General features: G+C 37.5%; 1 protein-coding gene across 2 annotated transcripts in view; it reads left to right on the top strand.

Moving 5' to 3' along the window:
* Cdh11 (cadherin 11) overlaps positions 1 to 21,909 on the top strand; it is a 156,254-nt gene extending 134,345 nt beyond the window's left edge. For both annotated transcript variants that reach the window (XM_021220576.2, XM_029532351.1), the window contains exons 9-13: positions 4,740 to 4,876; positions 7,506 to 7,639; positions 7,855 to 7,972; positions 18,247 to 18,498; positions 20,583 to 21,909. In XM_021220576.2, coding sequence (XP_021076235.1) covers positions 4,740 to 4,876; positions 7,506 to 7,639; positions 7,855 to 7,972; positions 18,247 to 18,498; positions 20,583 to 21,079 — 1,138 coding nt within the window. In that variant the 3' untranslated portion in view covers positions 21,080 to 21,909. The remainder of the gene's footprint in view (positions 1 to 4,739; positions 4,877 to 7,505; positions 7,640 to 7,854; positions 7,973 to 18,246; positions 18,499 to 20,582) is intronic.
* Positions 21,910 to 22,534: the final 625 nt, after the last annotated feature.

Here is a 22,534-nt window from a genome sequence, read left to right as displayed (position 1 = left end):
TTTTTTTTGAGACAGGGTTTCTCTGTGTAACCCTGGCTTTCCTGGAACTCACTCTGTAGACCAGGCTGGCCTTGAACTCAGAAATCTGTCTGCCTCTGCCTTTCAAGTGCTGGGATTAAAGGCATGTGCCACCACTGCCCAGAGGACGATTTTTAAGAAGAACATCAGCATAAAGACACATGGAGCAACTACTTTTTTCCCCTGCACTTCATTTTCTCTATGGATCCACATCTGCAATCCATTTATTTGGGTCATATTTTCAGTCCTGGCTGTTCTGGGCATGAAGGCAATTTTCAAGTCTATAATTATCCACAGATTCTCAATAACTAAATAGAGCCAAGTCCCTTCTCTATCCACTTGGGTTCCTGTTCTAAGGATATCAGACAAATTACATGTGTACTTCTCACCACTTAAGATTCTGGTTATCCTTTCTACCTTTAGAGATATTTGTGAAATTGGACATGAAATTAAGTCTTTACATTATCATTTAAACACTTAAAATTGTGTGTGTGTGTGTTTGTGTGTGTTTTGTGTGTGCATGTGTGATGTGTGTATGTGAATGTGTGGGATTATGTATATGTGTTCTTTCATAATGGTGCGTATACATGTCTTCACATGTTCATCTACAGACCAGAGATCAGCACTGGGTGTTCTCTTCTGATGCTCTCTACCTTACTTTCTTCGTGAGTCAGAGTTTCACACTGAACCTATGGCTCACTGATTGCTTAGACTGGTTGGATAGCAAGGACAAAGGACATGTTTGTGTTTGTTTCTCCAGTGCTGGTGTTGTATTCGGGACCTCCATCATGGGTCTTTATGTGGTGATGAGCACTGAGTTCAGGTCCTCTTGTATATGAAAAAAGTACTTTAACGACTAAGCCACTTCCAATCACTTCACCAAAACTCTGAGCCTCTTGCAAATTTGCAGATGTCTTTTCCAAGATTTTATAGCATTTGACACATTTTTGATTAGTATTTTATTTTGTTGCTGAAACAATCTCTGTCCTTAGTTTCCTTGACATTCCACTTGTTCCTGCCTCCTACCTGGTACCTTGTTTAGTCCTTGACCACTTTTCCAGCACAAGGGGTTTCTCTAAGGATCAATGTTTGTATTTCAAACTCTGTCTATGTCTACTCACCTATAGGATTTTCTTTCATGCTATGATTGAATTGAGTTGGTACTTCATACTCTCTGCTTCTGAGATGATTTTTCTCCCGATTCTAATTCTGCATTTATGGTGGTAGTATGTGCGGTTCATTTTTATCTGTATTTGTTTCTTCTTCACAGGCTACATCATTCTTTGTAGTGATATTTGTGGGCAAGGATAGTCGTACAGCTATCTATCTATCTGAGATAAAGAACTTGGCAAACAAGCACCAACACTGAGTTCAGGTTTCAGTGCTGTCGAAAAAGAATAGAGAGATCTCTGAGCTAAAATTTACTCTGTCTTATTTTTTTGTTTATTCTTCTTACACAATGCCTTCCCTCTGTCCACTCCTCCCTGCGCCCCTGCCCACACCTACCTTTTCTCCCAGATCCACCACTCTTCCACATCCCTTTAGGAAAACAAAAACAAAAAACAAAACAAAACAAAACAAAACAAAACAAAATAGAACACACCAGGTCTCCCAAGGATATCAACGGACATAGTATAACAAGATGCAATAACTAGGCACAAACCTTCATATCAAGCCTGGACAAGGTAATCCATTAGAGGAAAAGTGTCTCAAGAATAAGCAAAGGAATCAGGGACACACCCACTACATACTGCCATTTTGAGGAGTCGGCCTGATGTTTGACGGTAGGTTTCTGCATCTCTACCCATCTGACGCGTCATGGAGGATAAAGATCGGGCTAGGGCTAGACTCTGATCTATGAGTGTAGTAAAATATTATTGAGGATTATTTAGTTAACTAATTAATAAATTAATTGATTTGCCAGTTGTGTTTGCTTCTATTATAGGTCTTTGGCACACCTGGCTTTCTTATTTTTTTTTTAAATTATTTTATATATTTACATGTCAAATATTGTCCCCCTTCCCTGTCCCCTCCTCCATGAACCCCCTTCCTATAACCTCCCATTTGCCTCTAAGAAGGTGCTCCCCTACTCACCCATCCACTCCCACCTCATCCCCTTAGCATACCCCTTCTATGGGGAATCAAGCCTCCACAGGACCAAGAACCCATAAAAAAATGCTGGGGATGGTGAATCAAGCTTATAGTTCTTATCTTCTGGGTTTTCTGACCACGAGCCTTGCTTACTTAGAGAGAACCCTAAGGTAGTGACAGACCCTGTACCCCAAAACATGGTGTACAGTTCTTGAATATCAATAGCCGAGGTTTTCTTTCAGCCTCTAATTCACACACACACACACACACACACACACACACACACATATATATATATATATATATATATATATCCACATTAAGACACATGCATTTGTGTAAGCACAAATGAATAACCATCACCAACACCACTACCATAACCAGCAGCAGCACCATCACACTCAACCCCCTAACTACATCCCTGACTAACACAGGTTTGAGTCCTTGCTCTATTAACATTGCAACCTATTCCTAGTTAAATTTTACCCTCAATTGCTTTTGGTGAATTAACTTAATGTTGTGTTTCCTCATAGCTCCCTCCCAGACACCCAGGCAAGAATGTTTCCAAAACTCTGCTAACCATCCCAGATATGTAAACCTTGATTGACTCCTACTGTTATTCTATTCAACACATAGGTTTCAATTCCTCTGGTATTTCAGTTGATATCTCTTTAAAAGCTACAACTAATTCGTAAATTTCCTCTGTTCTCTTTTTCTCAGATCATCTTTCCTACATTACCTGAATAATCATTCAGTTCTTCTGATTTCACTCATTTGCTTCTTTGCTTATAGGCCTTCCAAATCTTCTCATTGGCTATGGAATGGAGGTTACCCCTGGCATCCAAGAGCTTTCCTATTTTCTCCCCAACATAACAGCAGCAGGAGCAACAGCAAAAATAACTGCTCCTTTGGGTTGCATCGCTTAATGTCAATGAGGCATGAAGATGTCTCATTTTATTCTTGCATACAATATAAACTTAGGTACCTTGTTGTGCTAGTTTAAACATAAATATGCTGAAATTCAGCATTTTAAGTGACTTTTTCAAAATTATATAATTCTGAGTATGTGCAATGCAAAATGACTGGATTTAAGAATTTCTAAGATCTAGATCCAGGGATCATCATCATATCTGTAGAGTAATATCTTGCCTTAGCATCTTCCTCATTGTCCATGTGTCATCATGTTACTTAAATAAAAAGCTGCCTTATGGCAGGAAACACATCTTCTGTTGTATATAGAGCTATCTGCTGCAGACTCAGCTACCGAGCTTCTCCTGGCTTTGAGAAAAATGCAAGACCAAGTTGAAGTTCATCCCTGGGAAAAGAAGAACTTTATTTCTCTTAAGGAAATTTAGTTCAAAGTATACCATGAATGACCTCATGTTTTCAATACTTAAAATGCTGCCCATTGAGTGACTGTCTTTCCCGGAAAGGATGTGACTGATCTAAGATAAGAGGAACATTGGTTCCACAGAAAGCAGACATATACCATTTGTATATCTCATCCTGCATACATTTAGGAGGGAGTAAGGTTTTTGATATTCAGAATCCTTACTTCCTTTGCTTTCTTTTATTTTTAACCATCACTAGTGCCTTAAAATTGACACACTCTATACATTTTAGGAAAACATAGCCAAAACATCTAACATTAGGAAACTATCCTCTTTTGAAGTCCAGCGTGCTATTTGTATAAGTGTGATTTATCTTTGTTCCTCACTTTGGTGTTGGTGGTAAAATTAATTGGTGGGACCTTTCAAGCTTACCAGACCCATTAAACTTAAGATGCTAGAATGTATCAAGTCTGGCTATGTTGTTGGACTTCACCTCAAAGTCTCTTTCCCCATCTTCCACTTGACCTTACATACACCTCCATGATATTCTGAAAACAATTCTGTCCCTGTCTGAAAAAGACAAACTTCCAAGCAAGTAGGACTTGATACAACCTTTGTACTTCATTGTGAAGCACAACACACTCAGTAAGGCACAGAGAGGGTAACCTATCAATAACTGGCTGGACCTTGTTTTGCATCTTGGAATTCAGAATGAAATTACCTATAAAATTATATATAGATAAGTAAACTAAAGCAAAAACCAAATCAAACCAAACAAAAACAAAAAAAAACCTATGCAAAATATAACTAGCACTTTTCTTTTAGTATAGAGAATCATGATGTTCAGAGCTATAAGTGGTCTCTAATGATGAATTTAGATGAACTTGAACCTATTTAATATTTCATATCCAAACCTTGGCAAAGGTTTGATACATTGGTGACTTTCTGAGTAGCTTGGGTGTGAGGCAAGCTCACTTCCCAAATGCAATCTCATAAATATTCAGATGGTGGGTGATTATAGTAAATATGGAGAAATATGCGACACATTATTATACTTCTCAATCAAATATGCAAAGCAGTGTTTTCATTCATTGTATTGCATAAAGAAGGCCAACATACCAAAATGATTTCTATAAAAGATTCATGCGTAAAGTTTGAAAAGTAAATTTGATTAAAAAGGAGACTTAACTCATGAGATCAGTTGAAAAAGAAGTTGCTTTAAATATAACAGAGAAAATATTCAAATATTAAGCTGCTCTGAATGTTTTGGTTTAATTGCCTCATTTGCATTCTGCTTAGGTATTCAATTGATCGTCATACTGACCTCGACAGGTTTTTCACGATTAATCCAGAAGATGGTTTTATTAAAACTACGAAACCTCTAGATAGGGAAGAAACTGCCTGGCTCAACATCTCTGTCTTTGCAGCAGAAATTCGTAAGTATACTCCTAAGGGCTTTGATTTGACTTTACTAAATATTAATTCTTCTGTCTCTTGTCTATAAAATGAAATTGCTGAGAATTGTGATTTTTATGTTTTAGAATTTTTCCTCCTTTCAATGAAAATAGATTTTTTTCAAAAATAATATATCCTGGTTTCATTTTCCCCTCGATCTACTCCTTGCAGTAGTAGGATTGTTTTGTCTTTCATTAGAAAATGAATAGGCTTTTAAGAGATAAAAATAAACTATAATATAACATATATGTAGTAATATAAAACAAAACTAATACATCTGAATTAGACAAAATAAACCAACAGAAATAGAGCTCATGAGAAGCCAAAAGGATCACATGCATACTCATTCACACACCCAGGAATCCCCCCAAAAACTAATTTTAAAGCCATGATATATATGTAGAGGAGCTAGTGCAGGCCCTGTGCATGCTGTCTGTATTTTAAAATTCCTATGAATTTTGATCATGTTAATTTAGATGGCCTTGGTTTGTTTGTTTGTTTGCTTGCTTGTTTGTATGGTGTGTGTGTGTGTGTGTGTGTGTGTGTGTGTGTGTGTGTGTGTGTTCCAACTCCTCTAGCTCTTAAACTGCACCTGCCTCTTCTCTTGCAGGGTTCCCTGAACCCTGATTTGATGCAGACATCCCTTGCAGGGATGAGTGTTCCAGGGTCTCTCAATCTATGTATAATGCCTGGCTTTGGGCCTCTGTATCTGTTCTCATCTGCTGTAGGAGGGAGTGTCTCTGATGATGGTTGAGCAAGGCTCTGATCTATGAGTATAGCAGAATGACATTAGGAGTCATTTTGTTGTTATATATTATATATTTATTTTTAGAACAGTAATATTTGGTTTTACGGTAAGTTCCTGGGCTTCCCTTCCCCTTTTGTTCTTCTCATTTTAATTTTATTTATGTATCTAGAACAATAATTAGTCAAGTAGAAATTTTTTTTCATTTTATGTTGAAGCTTTGCATACACACTCAGAAAGATGGCACATTAGTTAGGATTCTCCAGCGTATCAGAATTTACAGACTTAATCTCTCAATACATATACGAATAGATCTATAGGATGACTTACAGGCTGTCGTCCAGCTAATCCAACAATAACTGCCTATGAATGGAAGGTTTACTAATCTAGTAGTTGTATGGTCCATGAGGCTGCATGTCTCAACTGGTCTCCATTATACACTAAAGTCATGAAGAAGTAGGTTCTGATTCCAGTGAAGGAATGAGCTCCCTGGTGATAGTGATGGTAAGCACGCAAAGAGAAAGAGCTTTGCTTCCATCTTCCACATCCTTTATTTAGGTCACCAGCAGAAGGTGTGGTCCAGACTAAAGGTAGATCTTCTCACCTCAAAACATCTGGATGAAAGGTTTATCTTTCCATTTTGAAGATCCGGATTAAAAGTGTGTTTTTCTCCTTTCTAGTGATTTGATTAAGGAAAAAAAAAACTCTCCCAGCTGTACCCGGTTATTTGGGTTTTTAGTTAATTCCAGATGTAGGCAACTTGGAAAAACCAAGGGTATCTATCAGAGATGCCTCACGGCCTCCAGCAATCGACAACACGTGGCCATCTTGTTAGACCTCAGACAACCGCCTTGTAAACAAGACTTGTGGCATTTTGCATAGTGATTAGCTGATAACTATTGAACATGATCATATGTCCATCTCTCTCAAACCATCTCATGGCTGTCCTATTATAACAAAGGTTCTTGGACTCATCATGAGAGTTCCCTACTCAAAAGATCTATACTAGAGTCCGATAATTTATGTGCTACAAATGACCAGGAGTATTAATGCTGCTCCCAAGAGTTCACTTTGAGAATCATGATAATAAATTACTTACTAGCAGGACCAGGTTGCATTAGCAATCTTTGTACTTATTCTCAGCCAAAGTAGGAAACTGGTTTAATATCTTCTGGTTCCTGAGTGGCATTTATTCCCTCAATCCTTCCACCCAGTTTCACACACTTCTGATGAGATAGCTTTTGGGTCAACAATTCATGTGTTAGGTGTTTGTTTATTTTGCTTTTTGGTTTTGTTCTGCTTTGGTTTGTTGTTGTGGTGGTTGTTTTGTTTTGTTGTTTATTTGTTTATGTTTGTCTTCACCCAACTCTGAAAGAAGTACCCAGGAGAATAACTTATAAAGAACCGGGGTTTAGTTGTATCCACAGATTCCAAGTTTCAACCCATGGTCAAACTTGCTCTATCCTTGTGGGCCTGTAAGGAGGCCAAGCATTTTGGTAGGCAATGTAAAAGCAAAGATGTTCACATCCTGGAAGAGAGAAAACACAGTGGCTTCCTTTCTCTAACTTGGCTCCACTTCCTACTTCCCATTATTTTCCAAATAACACCACAGTATTAGGATGCTTTCAGTAGATCCTTAATAACACTAGAGGCCCCTGGATCTAATCACTTACCAAAGCCCACAAACTAGAAACCAACCCCTAAAGATCCAAGTGTGTCTGGACATTTCCTAGTCAAACCATAAGGATGACTTTCTCAGAACTCCCATATATGGGGTTGAAGCTTGTTCACTCTGAGAATCAGCATGAACTATTACATTTTCTTACTTTTGTTATTTGTTTATTGTCTGAATTCACTTTTTGCAGACAACAGACATCAGGAAACCAAAGTCCCAGTGGCCATCAGGGTCCTGGATGTCAATGACAATGCTCCTAAGTTTGCTGCCCCTTATGAAGGTTTTATCTGTGAGAGCGATCACCACAAGGCCCTCTCCAACCAGGTAAGGCTGGCTTCTCCTGTCCTTATCATAAGCAATGAATTAAAATAGTGCTTGTTTATTTTAATATTCAAGTCGTGTTACCTCCTTCTGTCCATGAAATTTCATGTGTTAGTCCTGCTTTTATGAGATGTTAAAAATAAGTCTGCTAAGAAATTCTGGATAAATGATATTCTAATGTCATCATTCTTTATTTATGAGCAACCTTTCTCTTTCAGCCAATAGTTACAGTTAGTGCAGATGACCAGGACGACACAGCCAATGGACCAAGATTTATTTTCAGCCTACCCCCTGAAATCATGCACAACCCAAACTTCACAGTAAGAGACAACAGAGGTTTGTACCACAGCTCCTATGAATTCATAGATGTAGAGATGGAAAACAAATGCCTTGTATATTCCACAGCACAAATATTTTCACTAATCTAATAATTCCTTCCTGTTGAAGAATAAACAAGGAATAATAATGCTACTTCCATTTTGACACATGGACTCATTTGATACATATGAATAAGTGAATCTAATTTTATTTTCCTCATTTTTTTTTTTTCACATTAGCTTTGATATTCATGAAGCAGCAGGAAAACCAAGTGGGGAAGCTTACAGGGTCAATATGCAAACAACTCCATTTATCTAATATTTTAAAAAGATTGATAAACCCTTTGGGGTAAGCATGACTTTATGAATATTGATACCAAGTAAAGCATTAAAAGAGATTAGTTCGACTTTGTAAGGCAGCATAATCTTTCACATACAGGCCTTCCCCTCAAAACCTAGTTGCAATGCGTTGTGGCTGGGAACAGAACTCCAGATCAAAAAGGGCTGACATTGGTATTGCTGGAAGAGATTAAAGTGAAACACTGTCCATTGCAAACAACAAGAGGACAGTATTCAATGCAGTTCTTGATCTTCATTCTGTCTGCTAAGGAGGATACAGACTTACAGCTTGCTAGAAGGTTAAAGAGAGGGTTTGATTTTATAGACATATGCAATCTTGGCATAGTCCTGGGACAAACTTAGTAGTGGAGCCCAGAAACAAAAAATAAGTGATTGTTTTGATTTGCAGACCAGTCTGTTATGCCCTGACCATTTCTTCTCAGTGGAGATGGTGTATGTAAACCCATGTTAATCTCAGCTTATGAAATTGAGACAACCAATGCCACCATCTAGGGTGGGAAACAGAGGGAGACCTTCTTGATATAGGTGTTCGAGTAGCTTCATGTTTTCCTTATAAGCAATGTAGGGCTGTTGCCTTCATCATGATTGAGAACAGACTCAGAGCAGAGATTGCAAACTCTTTGAGAGTTGCAAATGTAATGACCACCATTATAAGCCATCCCTGTTATACTGCCTTCAGTCCCATAATGACAGTTGCCGTGATGCAAGCACTGTGTTGAGATTCCTTCCCTACTCTGTTCACTCAGTTTTCATTACACCACAGACAGGTCATTCCCACTTTACAGATGAAGAAAATGAAGCACAAAACTTTTAAATAATGGGCCTAAAGTTGACCATCAAAATAGAGTATAGTGCTGAGTTTTAAGGCAACTTGTTTGATGTGACTGATTTAACTTCTCCCTGTGCTGATATCGTAATGGAGTGATATTCTTTATGCTACTTGGATCTGGAGGCAAAGTGATCTGACATATTTTAATATTTTGCAAAGTGACTAGAGCCTTTAATTATCAGCCTCATAATTTAAAGATTTATCAATATGAGTCACGTAGAAGAAATACCCTAGGGGCTTTTCTCTCTCAATACATTGCTTTCTCAGACAAAGCAAGGCATAACGTCTACAGATATGTGGCTTAAAGGTGCCTTACAGTAAGCCCAGCGTTCACTTTCAAAATGACTCTTAGAATTTCAAAATAGCATCATTAGTTTGCATCCTTAGTTTTTGTCCTTAACCTAGTTCTTGTTCACACTCTTGGCTTTATGTGCAGGAGTAAGTTCTTTTAAGAAATAATTGGCCTGAGACCTAAGACATAGGCCTAATAATCCATCCCCCATCTCCCACCCCTACTCGGAAGGTCCAGGCAAGAAGAGGGCAAATTTGAAGATTTGCTGAACTAGAGAATGGGTTCAAGGAAAACTTACACAACTTAAGTAAGAACCTGCCCCCAAAATAAATTTAACTAAAAGGGCTTTGGTATGGTGCTGCTGTTTAGGGTGTTCCCATGGTATGCAAGAGCCAGAAGTTCAAATACTCAATCCACAGCATAGGAGATGGGAGCAAGGGAGGGGGAGAGAGAGAGGGAGAGGGGGCAGGGGAGAGGAAGGGAAAGAGGGATGGGGAGGGATAAGGATAGGGAGAGGGAGAGGGAGAGGGTGAGACACAGAGACACAAAGAGACACAGAGACAGAGAGACACAGAGAAAGAGAAAAAGAGATATTTTGGTTTTACAAAATACACCAGGGTAGACAGGAATTCTCAGCTAGGAACACTTCAGTTTCATTGGCCAGAGAGTAACACAGAACTCATTTTTCTTATGGTGTTTTTTGAGCATGGAGGGACTGGAGTGTAGATGAGAATACATGTGTACTTAGCTAAGTGGAGAAAGGTACACATAGGGATTTGAGAAGGCTTTCTGAGGTATCTGTATGTCTGCACTTTAGCACAAGAGAATGCCCCCCTTTTGCTGCTAACAGTTCCCTTCTTTCCAAACCAGTTTTCAATACTACTTTGTATCACCACCTGGCTTTGTTTCTTGCACTACAGTGGTAACATCGTTTCTGACTTACTTTTGTCAGCCATGAGGCACCATGATCAGTTGTCCAGGAAACTCAGAGGGAATCGCACAGGCTTGTTATGTCCCTGCTGCTTCCATGCTCTACTTTCTCAAATATGTGTGCTCATATTTTTTTTTTTTTTTTGATCTCTGTCTTGATATAATCCCCAAATTACATGGGAAGTCTAATTCCTTGCTCTAATCCCAGCAAGATCTGCATTTACAGTATGCCTCCCGAAAGCAGCAGGCTGTTCTGGGCTTTATTCCTTGTGCCAGCGGTGTTATCCTCGCCACCTGCACAGCCTCACTTATTTAATTATTTTTCTGTAATGTGAAATCGTATTTTGTCTCCATTAACCTCTGTGAACTCTGTACTATGGCATATTGTTCTCCGTAGGCACCTATGAGTATTTTCTCTTGCCACAGTACTTTGTGGACGCCATCTATAATTTCATGGAGATTATATTACCACCAATGAGCCAGCCACCCTTGCAATGCTTCTCTCCTACCCTCTGTTTTAGGAGACTAATCCTACTGTCGAGCTATACGTTTGCCGAGAATAGCTACTTTTTTAAGAAAAATTGCTTTATTAACTATGGCAAACAGTTAATGAAAACTCCCATGTTTAGTGCTATTACAAAACCTCAAAGCAAATACAGTCCTATAATTATCATTTAATAGGGTTTCTTTCTGCTGGCTTCTAAAAGTAATTACACATTGAAGTAATCCAAAAGGAATAATCACATTCCGTAGCCTATTAATAGCCTACCGAGTTACCGAATTTCTCGGCAGACTATTTTCCAGAGAAAACAGGAGATAATGGTTTAGAGCATGCTGAGTAAAAGTATCAAGTTCCTTTCTCCTTGAGTGTTTGCTTCCATTATTCCATGGGAAGAGTCACTCTTGTGTTTGCCAAACGTTGTCCTAAGCATCTGTAGAAATATAAAAGGGAACGCATCTTAATAGAAATCAGCTCTTTATTTCACTTTGTCTTATTCCATTCTGCGGTCTCAGCTTCAAAGCTGGATCAGCGGGTATCAAGAAAGTAGAACACTTGATGGCTCTTCAACATGTAAGTCCATCCTCAGCTAGTAATATCAGGATGGAGTTGTTTGAGGATTTGAGATGCATTTACTTTGAAAACATCAGACTTACGGCATCTCTAAAAAAACACAAGGAATGTATAATGGATAGGAAATGTATAAGATCCCTCCCACCTAGTCAGCTCTTCACCAGCTTATAAAATCTTTTCTGAACCAATTTCACGCAGTTCTTTAAAGAGCCCATAAGGATATATTATATGTCTTTAGTCACAGTTTCAAATGTGCACAAACATCAATTGCCAAAAAGCACTGATCTATCCAAGGCCATACACCCTGTCACTAATAAGTATAAATATTAGGAACTTATTGCATGGTGTATATGATGTGCTAGAAATTATATAGAACACCGTAATATTTTGCAGTTATTTCAGTTCTACCTCTTTTTTTTCTTACTCCATAGTTAAAAAAAGAACAATTCTCCGGACACATATGCATTTCTGTTCATCAGTCTAGAAATCAGGGAATGCATGAAGAGAAAATGAAAAATGATTTCATGTCTGTTTCAATCATAGTCATACTAATTGTAGTTAAATATGTTTGCAAAGCATTTTATGATCTTCCTCTGTTGCATAATTAATACATATCCCTTGTAAGAAAATTAGAAAATGCAGACAGCAGAAATAGGATTAAAAAATAGTAAAAAATAATATGACGGTGCATTATCAAAAATAGTCAATTGTTTTATAGTCCCTTCTGGCTGTTTGCTTTCTTATTTTTAAATTAAAATCAACTTAAACAATACATCTGCTTTCCACTCAGCAAGTGACACACATTGGTATCCACCAGAACCCTATCCACCAGAAGCCTGTTGGCAATGCTCTGTAACTATGGTCCTGTTGACTAAAGACAACATTTGACTACTGTTTTTAAATTCATTGCTTTTGCACAACTTTGCCATTTATGTGATTAACTCTTTTAGGAAAAATTCTTAGAATGACTTCAATAGACCAAAATCTTTTTTTTAAGTTTGTTATTTATTTTTCTTTTATTAAAAAATAGATTTTTATATAATATACGTTGACTTATCATAATAATACGCAAACTGTCCATTGAAAATGTTTTATTGATTATTGAAAGCCTCAGGAAAGTCACTTCTCTCTGATTTTTCTCATATGCACAATAAACTCACATAACCATATTTTTACTCATTAACTAATTAACAAATAAAATAGTAATATTTCACAATTTTCAATCCTTTCATCTTTTGCAAAATTTAAATAAATAAATTGTTCCTTATTTTTACTCTTTTAAGATGGAATTTAAAATTTTTTATTTATGTGCATGTATGTGAAGCAGTCAGGTATGTGCATTCTAAGTCTTTTTCCTTCAGAGGGCAGAGGTATGGTATCCTGATGGAGCTAAAGTTACAAGTGATTGTGAGCTGGCTGAGGTGGGTGCTGGCAGTCCAGTTAGGCCCTCTGCAGGAGCAGGACACACTTCCTTGCTGAGTCACCTCTCCAGGCCCCTTGCTTTCCTCCTAGAAGGTGGTTGATCATGTTCCTTTCCTCTGTTTTAAATAACAAACTCAAATTTTACATTTGAGCTTAAACTCTCAGCTTCTGGGAATGTTAACCTTTTACCTGCCTTTCTGTTGGGCAGCTGCCTGATGTTGCAGCATCTTTTCAATCCTCATTATGCCATTTTCAGTATGAACATCGACTTTTTCTGTACCTTTAGTTTGTTCTCATATTACCCTTGCAACGGCTTTTCTCACTAAAATTAACAACAGTACTCACCTCTCTATCTTTTCTTCTTCACATTATCAGCTTTACATTCTAGCCTCTTATGTATGGCAATTATGCATCCTTCCATTTGTAGTCATTTCATAAGTCGAGAAAATCAGAATATGCACAGGGTCAATAAGTTCCGTCTCTGAGCACCAGTGACACACATAGATACATGAATGACTACGCAAATTCTGCTTTTAATTTCTAATATGTAAGTCAATGAGATTGACAAAGACAAGCTGTTTGGTGCACCAAATTAAAGCAAATTATTCAAAATTCACAAATTTAAATGAGTATAAAATAATTCTGTAAAATTAAACTTTCTAGTGATAGTTTTATAATTGTACATTATACTGATTTCTAAAATACACACACACAGAAATATACAAACATACACAAAAACATACACATATATTCATTATATATATGATGCATATATAGCATATTTTTATATATTTTATTATTTTTATGTATTTCATTGTTATATATTTAATTGTATTTTACTATGTATATTATATAATATGGCATGTATTATACTGTTTATATATTTTATTATATATATAATAAAATTTATATATATATATATGAATGATTCTTCTATTTGCCTGTCTTAGCGAAGCTGGAGCCTGATAGAACGTAAACAAATGTTTATTTGTCTAGTGACTTAATAATGAATTACCTTAATATATGGCAGAGTTTTAATGAAATGGATGGATCTACCTTGTCCTTAAGGGTTTGATGAATTAGTAGAAGAGGCAAATTTGAGTGAGAAGGGAAGAAATTATTTCCCTAGGAGCAAGGCCTACTTTACTTTTCTCCACATATGTAGTGATCTCAAGGCCAGATTCTCAGACTAAAGTGCTTTATAAGTAACCAGAGTGCTCCAGTTGGTCATGGAATGAGAATTGTTCACCTTCAGGGACTAAAACAGTAGAGAACCAAGAGATGCAAGGAAGGACTTCCGGCTGACGTCAATATGAAAACAGCAGATAATTTCAGGCCCTTGCTGCCCTGTTATCCTGGGTTACTTTTTAACATGCAGGAACTAAGTCCATTTCAGGCAATAGGGCTTTGATTATCAAGATTTGGTGTCCAGTGTAGTTAAATATCAAGGGCTGTTTCTCCATCATACTTTTTCTTTTAGTGTCACATTTTATGGATCTCCCCACTGGGCTACATCATCATCATAATGCTTATATTAGTATCCCAACCTGGTGCCATGGATACCATTATCATTAGGAAACCTTGATTTTTGTCAGAATAATGAAAAACTGTGTAGGTAAAAGCAGCATGCTATTAGAAGCCCATGTTCCAGATATAAATTTTTGAAACCTGAATTTATTTTCTCCATTTATGGAACCACTACCATCTTTGCATGACATACAGAGGCAATTAATGGCAATATTTGCAAAGTTTTACCTAGTGGGGAAAAAGTAGAACTAATTATCTACTTTCATCCAAAGCTGAAAATATTAAGCATCAGGATGAAAAGCCAAGGTGCTTGACAAACATTTTTTTTTTAATCCTGAGGAAATATATAGCCTAGAACTTAAGCACAAATGTTTTCCTTACTTATGGAATGTATGCACTTCCGCGTAGGTAGTTGCATTTGAAGCTTTGGTGACATTTCCAAGAATTCATTTCCCTATCCGTGCCAATGAGTTTCTTGTCCTCGTTAGTCTCCTACTCAAAGAGTTTCCAGAAAAGTATTAATATTCTCTTAGCATCATCAACAGGCTGAGACCATAGTAAGTGCTACTGTGAATGGAAACAATGTTAATCCTAAATATATTAATTTCATGTCTAAAAGGATATAACAGATATGGAAAAGAGTCAATATATAAATTACTTCTACTTGATCCTTAAAATTTAGTGGTTTTGTCTCTTTATAGGCTTTTGATAAATAAGAAAATAAACTGGGAAGTCACAAAATGTAACATTTAAAATTAATGTAATATTCATCTTTTTATAGTTCCTTTTAACTACTATGTAGAAATCTCTCAGTCCCTGTAAATATGCCTAGTTTAACTTCTTTTCCTTTCATATATCTAAACTAAGGATTCTCATAAAGACAGAGTGTAAGTGGCCAGCTGCTTAGAAGAATTTAGATGAAAATTATACACAGTCATGCTTAGAGTGCAGTATTTGTCCACGGAAAGGAGTTTTACTATTGTTGTTTGTGTCCTTTCCCATGAGTCCATTTAGAACTGATTTTCATTTGTTCCTGACAATATATTTTTATTTCTGACCATGTTCTGTATGGATCACAAGAAATATCATCATAGGTTACAATGCTATTGCTCAGAACTGCTCACATTGGAAAAGATCGGACTCCTGTGGGAGGTGGGCAATGTGGGCATACAGAGAAAATACTTTATGTATTTAAGCAATTTAGATCATTTCAATGAAAGTCCATATTCATAAACAAGCCTTCTATCTTTGACCTTCCCCTTTCATTAAGGCCTATGAATATATTTTGCATTAAATGCTAAGTTTCTGGTTGGCAGATTAAGTTGGTCCTTTGGAAGACAAGTACAGAAGACAATTAAAGCATATATTACATCATTTAGTTCTAGTAATGTCTCAGGCAAAATATGAATAGATCTACTTGCTTTAAAGATGAGCAAGTGAGGCTCTAGACAGGCTAAAACAACATTCATCATTGAATCTTGCAATTAGTGTTTCTGGAAAACTCATAGTCCATTTCCTTCCTGTCTCCAGAATGGATCCTAATGCCTTTGTCTATAAACATACTAGATGATATTTTTAAAGGAGTATTAAAGTTCCCACTCTTAGATCACTCAAGAGATTGGAACTTGTTCAGCCATCCTGGAACTGAAATGTACTTTTCTGTAATAACTTAGTGTTTCTAAGAGCTGCTGGGTTTACAGAAGATGACACATCTTGGACTCATATATTGCTGGGGTTTTCAGAACTACTTTATACTAGTGTTTGGGTTTTGATTTTTCTCCTGACTTCTGTGATCTGAAGAGGAAAGCTTGTGTGGACAAATTTTTGAAAAATAGGTTTAAAGTTATTCTTTCAAAATTTTTATAAAAACAAAAAGAAAACATTCTCAGTTCAGGTTACCTCCAGTCATGACATCATGGTAGAGAGGAGAACCTGCATGGTCAAGCAAGTCAAGGTCTACTACGGACTTCACCCATATTATAGTTAGTTTGACCCATACAATTAATTTGCTTATGTTTATCGATTTTTAATATTTATTTTATTAAATGCCTATAATGATATTTAAAGTCACTGAACTGGAGTAAAGATTGCAAATGTTTAGTTGTCTTGTAAGTTTAATTTGAATTCAGAAAAGTGGAAAAGAGACAATGTCTGTAAATAGTTTATTTATTTATTTATTTATTTACTTACTTACTTACTTTTTTATTTATTTATTTATTCTTGGAGTCTTTCGAGAAAGGGTTTCGCTGTATAGCTCTGGCTGTCCTGGAACTCTGTAGACCAGGCTGCCCTCAAACTCAGAAATCCACCTGCCTCTGCCTCCCAAGTGCTGGAATTAAAAGCACGCGCCACCACTGCTGGCTTAAATAAATAGTTTATTATAGACACGTACATTTAGTTGCTAAGAGAGGGATAATAGTGTCACAAAGAACAGAAGAATATTATTAAAAGACTGTTATTTGTCTAGTTTGCTTTCCACACTATTTTATGTACTATATGGAAATTTTCTCCAATGAGAAAAGCACAATGTATCAATCATACAAAATCCAGAAGATCTCGAACTGAGAAACATGATGCTTTGGCTTGGTGGAGGGGTTGGAAGTCCAATGGCCAAGAAACTATTATCCTAAGGATTGCCAAAGTCAGTCAATCAATATAGCTCACCTTCGGCACCACTCAGACTGCATGCTCAACCTTCCATGAGGCCAGATCTACCAAGAAAAATATTTTTTTTACCAAAATACGTAAATTTCTTTTTTGATATTTTTGGATATTTTCCTACTATAGGAACAAATTTATGGCCCATGAAGCTATTTTAGGCTGCCAGCTAGTGGGACTTGCTATCAACTGTAGAATTCCCTTTTCTATGAATTATTGCTTCCTATCCTACAAATGGACAGTCCATATCAAGCAGATCAAGTTGATGAAGCATGAGCAATTTCTACTTTTTGTTTTTTAATCCAATGTTTTCCCACTGGTTAACATATTCTATATTTTGGAGTTGTCTGTAGAGTGAACATGATGAGGAAACTGGGGAATAGAGGTTATAAAACATGGAGAAATATGATAGCCAACATCTGGAACTTTGATGAAACTTTCCCCAGTACCTAATTACATTATTTGCTCAACAAATATTTATTAAATGTCTGCTGTGTGCCTGGCAGTAAAGGGCCTGAGATGAATCAGATAAAATCCCCTGCTGTCTCGAAATCCCCATTCTCACTGAGGTCAAAGTGGTTTTGTCATCAAATCCTGAGAGATGTGTAGAGTATGTACTTCTGTAGAGATGGGATTATACAATGTGATGAGTCACGATATGCAAGAGGAATAGAAAGGTCCAGGAGGCATCTTTAAAGGATGACTCTGGGATGTATTCTTGAGCCACGAGAAGTTCCACTTCCATGATAGAAGTAATAGCTGTTTGAGGCAAGGAAATATTGGATGGAAAGTCAAGGCAGGTGGAACAGCAGTGAGCTCTTCAAAAAGAAGTGAGTTCTCCACACTGGGCTGAACTGGTTCATTTGGGACAACAGGCTATATTTACCTGGAAAACATGATCGGGTCTAGGTAAAGAAAACACATTATGTTTCACAATTTTGGGCTGTGCAACATGAGTGAGAATTTATGTAGTTAACATGCTTAATGAGTTGGTTGCTTATGCTTGTTTGAGTTTCAAAGAGATGATTCTGTGACCCTATTATGCTATATCAATAGCCCCTATTGACATCTACCTGAATTAACAAGTGAGAAAAGTTCCAGTTTTGGTAGCATAAAACAGGATTTTATGCTGGCAAGCTGCACGCAACTGTGACTGGCATGGACTTATGATGCAAACTTACCCCGTCTCTCTCCCTCAAACAGATAACACTGCAGGAGTATATGCCCGACGTGGAGGGTTCAGTCGGCAGAAGCAGGACTTCTACCTCCTGCCCATTGTGATCAGTGACGGTGGCATACCACCTATGAGCAGCACCAATACCCTCACTATCAAAGTCTGTGGATGTGACGTGAATGGGGCACTGTTGTCCTGTAACGCTGAAGCCTACATCTTAAATGCCGGTCTGAGCACTGGGGCACTGATTGCCATCCTTGCCTGTATCGTCATTCTTCTGGGTAAGAATCTCCCTGCCCCATGGTGCAACCAATGCACGTGCTTCAAGAGGTTTATCCAGCACAGGCTGGCTGCAAGGTTGTACTGTGTCCAATCACATGGTTTAAAACACACTGCGAGATGTGATAGCTCTCATGAAGTCTGTTGCACAGTAGGTAGGGTGGCTGAGTTGGCAACTTATGCTGGAAGAGTTTGAGAAAGGTCATGGTGTGTACTTTATATGGTATGACAGGTCTGTAAGGCAAATGTCATCAGTGAGCTGGAGGGGCACTGGATACAGCTTTGTAGCTGAAGTATTTAGGCAGATACCTGGTGTACGAGGGAGTTTTTTTTTTTTCTGTTTAAGAACAAAAATTAAAATGGACTGGGGTAATGGAACAGAAAGAATAATTGTGACAGAGAGATGAGGAAAGAGGAGGACCTTTGACAGAAGAAGCAGAGCAGTGATCTTCTAATTATCTGCAACATCCATCCATCTGCATGCTTTGGCTTATGGTCATGCCCATGAGCTTCTCCAGCAGTTAGTATTGCTGAGGTAGGCCTTATCCTCTTCTCACATCCTAACGGAACAAAGTACCACTATAGGACTTCAAATGCAAGTCATCTGATAACAAATTCATACATTTTCTATGGAGTAAATTAATCGGACCACCCCCAGAGAGAGGAAACACATAGGTTGGTTTAACAGTTACTGAGTGCTATCTAGGATTCAGACCTAGAAAAGCCTGGGAGATATAGAGAGATGTCTTCAGAGTCTCTATGTTGGATGAATTCCCAGATTCTCAACGACGGAATTCACAAACAGAGGTACAACAGTAGATACTATGATTGGGGCATAAGGTAATATGGATGTAGGTCAGAGAGTGTCTTTCATTGCTTAAGAATGTCAGACATATATTCCTAGAGAACATGTATAAATTCTGGAAGCAGAATTTTATACCTAATGAAAGAGGCTGGACTGTATAGGTGCTCCAAACAAGATATAAAGCTCTCTCAAGAGTTAATGCTGGATGCATAAGCCAAAGTATGATAATAAATTGTATGATGTCATGGAGCTGGAGCTGATAGACCTGTCTTGTTTCTGACATGGGATACCAAGAATTGTTCCTGAAGTGAAAAACCAAACCAAACCAAACCAAACCAACCAACCAACCAAACAACAATAATGAATCCACTAGTTAGCCAAATAACAACAACAAAGAGTAAAAAAAAAAGGACACTCTGTAAGATGAATATGCAGCAGAGAAGTCACAGGGCTCTGTGGAACTTGTGAAATCTGAGTTAAATCCAATTTCTAATCCCTGCTTCTTGGAACCATGTGAACCCAATGAAGCTCTCACTTCATTTGCCAAAAGCAGCTGCAAGCCTTCTTTTCAGTCTTGTTGACTGTGTGGGAGAGTCTTCAAACAAAAGATTGTTGGAGCCTCCTGATGAGGGTGGGGAGGACACTGAATCTATAGAAATGAAGAAGTATCTAGCATTCCTTATAAATGATTGCTGGCTCTGCCAAGTACCTGAGCCTAATGGAATACCTCTCCAAGGAAAGATAGGATTCCTTCGCCTGGGCTTTTAAATAGCACTCTGTTTTTATGTTCATATAGGCAGTGTAGTTTTCATCTGAGGGTTTTTATAGTTGCTCTTCCCCCACACCCTTATGATAAGGTTTCCTTCTGTAGTATAGAGTAGGACCATTGGACAGCAGTTGCCTATTTTCACCTCAGTCCTGAGTGAACATTTTAATCTTAAATGTGGGGAAGGCAGTTACACTCCTTTGCAAATGAAATGGGTATTTGCCTCTTTCAGGCAACAGTAATCCTCGCTGATTCTTCAGAGGACTGCCAAGTAGCTTTGGGATTCATTTGCAAACTGCTCAAGATAATTCCGACCTGTCAGTTCACAGGGCATGATGTTCTCAGGGCAAACTGTACAGACAGAGACAGGTCAGCCTGTAGCTCTTTGAGAGTTCTGGAAAAGCTATCCTTTTTCTCACCACTCCAGGTTCTGAAACAAAACCCTTCTGGAATGACTAAGCAGGCAGGTCGGGCTTAAAACTGGGTTGGCTGACATTCTGTTTCTTCTCCTACAGTCATCGTTGTGCTGTTTGTGACCCTGAGGAGGCAAAAGAAAGAACCACTCATTGTATTTGAAGAGGAGGATGTCCGTGAGAACATCATAACCTATGATGATGAAGGGGGTGGCGAGGAAGACACTGAAGCCTTCGACATAGCCACCCTGCAGAATCCTGACGGTATCAATGGATTTATCCCTCGCAAAGATATCAAACCTGAGTATCAGTATATGCCTAGACCTGGTTTGCGACCAGCACCCAACAGTGTGGATGTGGACGACTTCATCAACACAAGAATACAGGAGGCAGATAATGATCCCACGGCCCCTCCCTATGACTCCATCCAAATCTATGGTTATGAGGGCAGGGGTTCCGTGGCTGGGTCCCTGAGCTCCTTGGAGTCTGCCACCACAGATTCAGACCTGGACTACGACTATCTACAGAACTGGGGACCTCGTTTTAAGAAACTAGCAGACTTGTATGGCTCCAAAGACACTTTTGATGATGACTCTTAACAATAATGATACAAATTTGGCCTTAAGAACTGTGTCTGGCATTCTCAAGAATCTAGAAGATGTGTAAACAGGTATTTTTTTAAATCAAGGAAAGGCTCATTTAAAACAAGCAGAGTTTTACAGAGAGGAAAAATTTAATAAAACTGCAAGGACATCAAAGTGGAAAATACTGTGAAGTACCTTTTCCCACTCGAAAAGCAAATATTGAAGTTGTTTATCAACTTCACTAGAAAAGAAAACCACTTGGCACACAAAATATTTAAATGAAGGAGAAGTCCACGGTGAACTTACAATGAAGGGAAATCGTCTATGTGTTATGAACATCTAAGTCTCTCTTATTTTATTTTTTAATTTGTCAAAGAAGCTTCCACAACATTAGAAAGGACAACAGTTCTGAGCTGTAATTTCGCCTTAAACTATGGACACTCTATCTGTAGTGCGTTTTTAAACTTGAAATATATAATATCCAGCCAGCTTAAACCCATACAATGTATGTACAATACAATGTACAATTATGTCTCTTGAGCATCAATCTTGTTACTGCTGATTCTTGTAAATCTTTTTGCTTCTACTTTCATCCTAAACTAATACGTGCCAGATATAACTGTCTTGTTTCAGTGAGGAGCACCCTATTTCTATGTCATTTTTAATGTATCTATTTGTACAATTTTAAAGTTCTTATTTTAGTATACATACAAATATCAGTATTCTGACATGTACGAAAATGTTACAGCATCACACTTATATTTTATGAACATTGTACTGTTGCTTTAATATGAGCTTCAATATAAGAAGCAACCTTTGAAATAAAAAAAAAGATTCTTTTTTAATTCTGGGTTTGATTCTTAACAATGAAAAAAGTAAGGGTTTCTAATGATCCATTTATATATATATTCCTATTTTAATTGTGATCTTTTAACAACCCTATTTATGATCTGTTGTAGTCTGCTGCTCTCATTGTTTATTTAAATCAAATATGTTTGAGTTTTTTTTTTTTTTAAAGATAAGATTCTGTAACTTCATGTAAATTATTTTTTGTATGTTCTAGCTTTTCCTGGAGTATATCTTCTAAAGTAGGACATTAGAGATCTAGACTAGCCTATGATTAGCCTATGATTTTACAATGTGTTTTATGTTATGCATTTAACCTGTGAACTCATAGTTATGAGAGACAGATCCATGAGGACTGCCAGACCTCTCGATGTTCTAGATATAGACCTGATGCCCTGCCTTGAGCATTGTGGAGTTGAAGGGGTGCATAGTCAAAGCCAAGTCTGGTTTTCCTTATGTAATTTTGATTAGGATAAAGACTGACTGACAGTTGAAAGTGCTCATTTTTGTCCTCCTGTAATTTTATTTTGTCTTCAAATAATATATAAAATTTCAAATCTTAATGAGAGAAAGGGCAATTCACTTTCCAACCTTTATTTTAGAAGATGCTTTGGGCAATGTACT

Source organism: Mus pahari, chromosome 20 (genome assembly GCF_900095145.1).
Source record: "Mus pahari chromosome 20, PAHARI_EIJ_v1.1, whole genome shotgun sequence".
In the NCBI taxonomy this organism is placed as follows: domain Eukaryota; kingdom Metazoa; phylum Chordata; class Mammalia; order Rodentia; family Muridae; genus Mus; species Mus pahari.
This window is presented reverse-complemented; position numbering and strand designations above follow the sequence as displayed.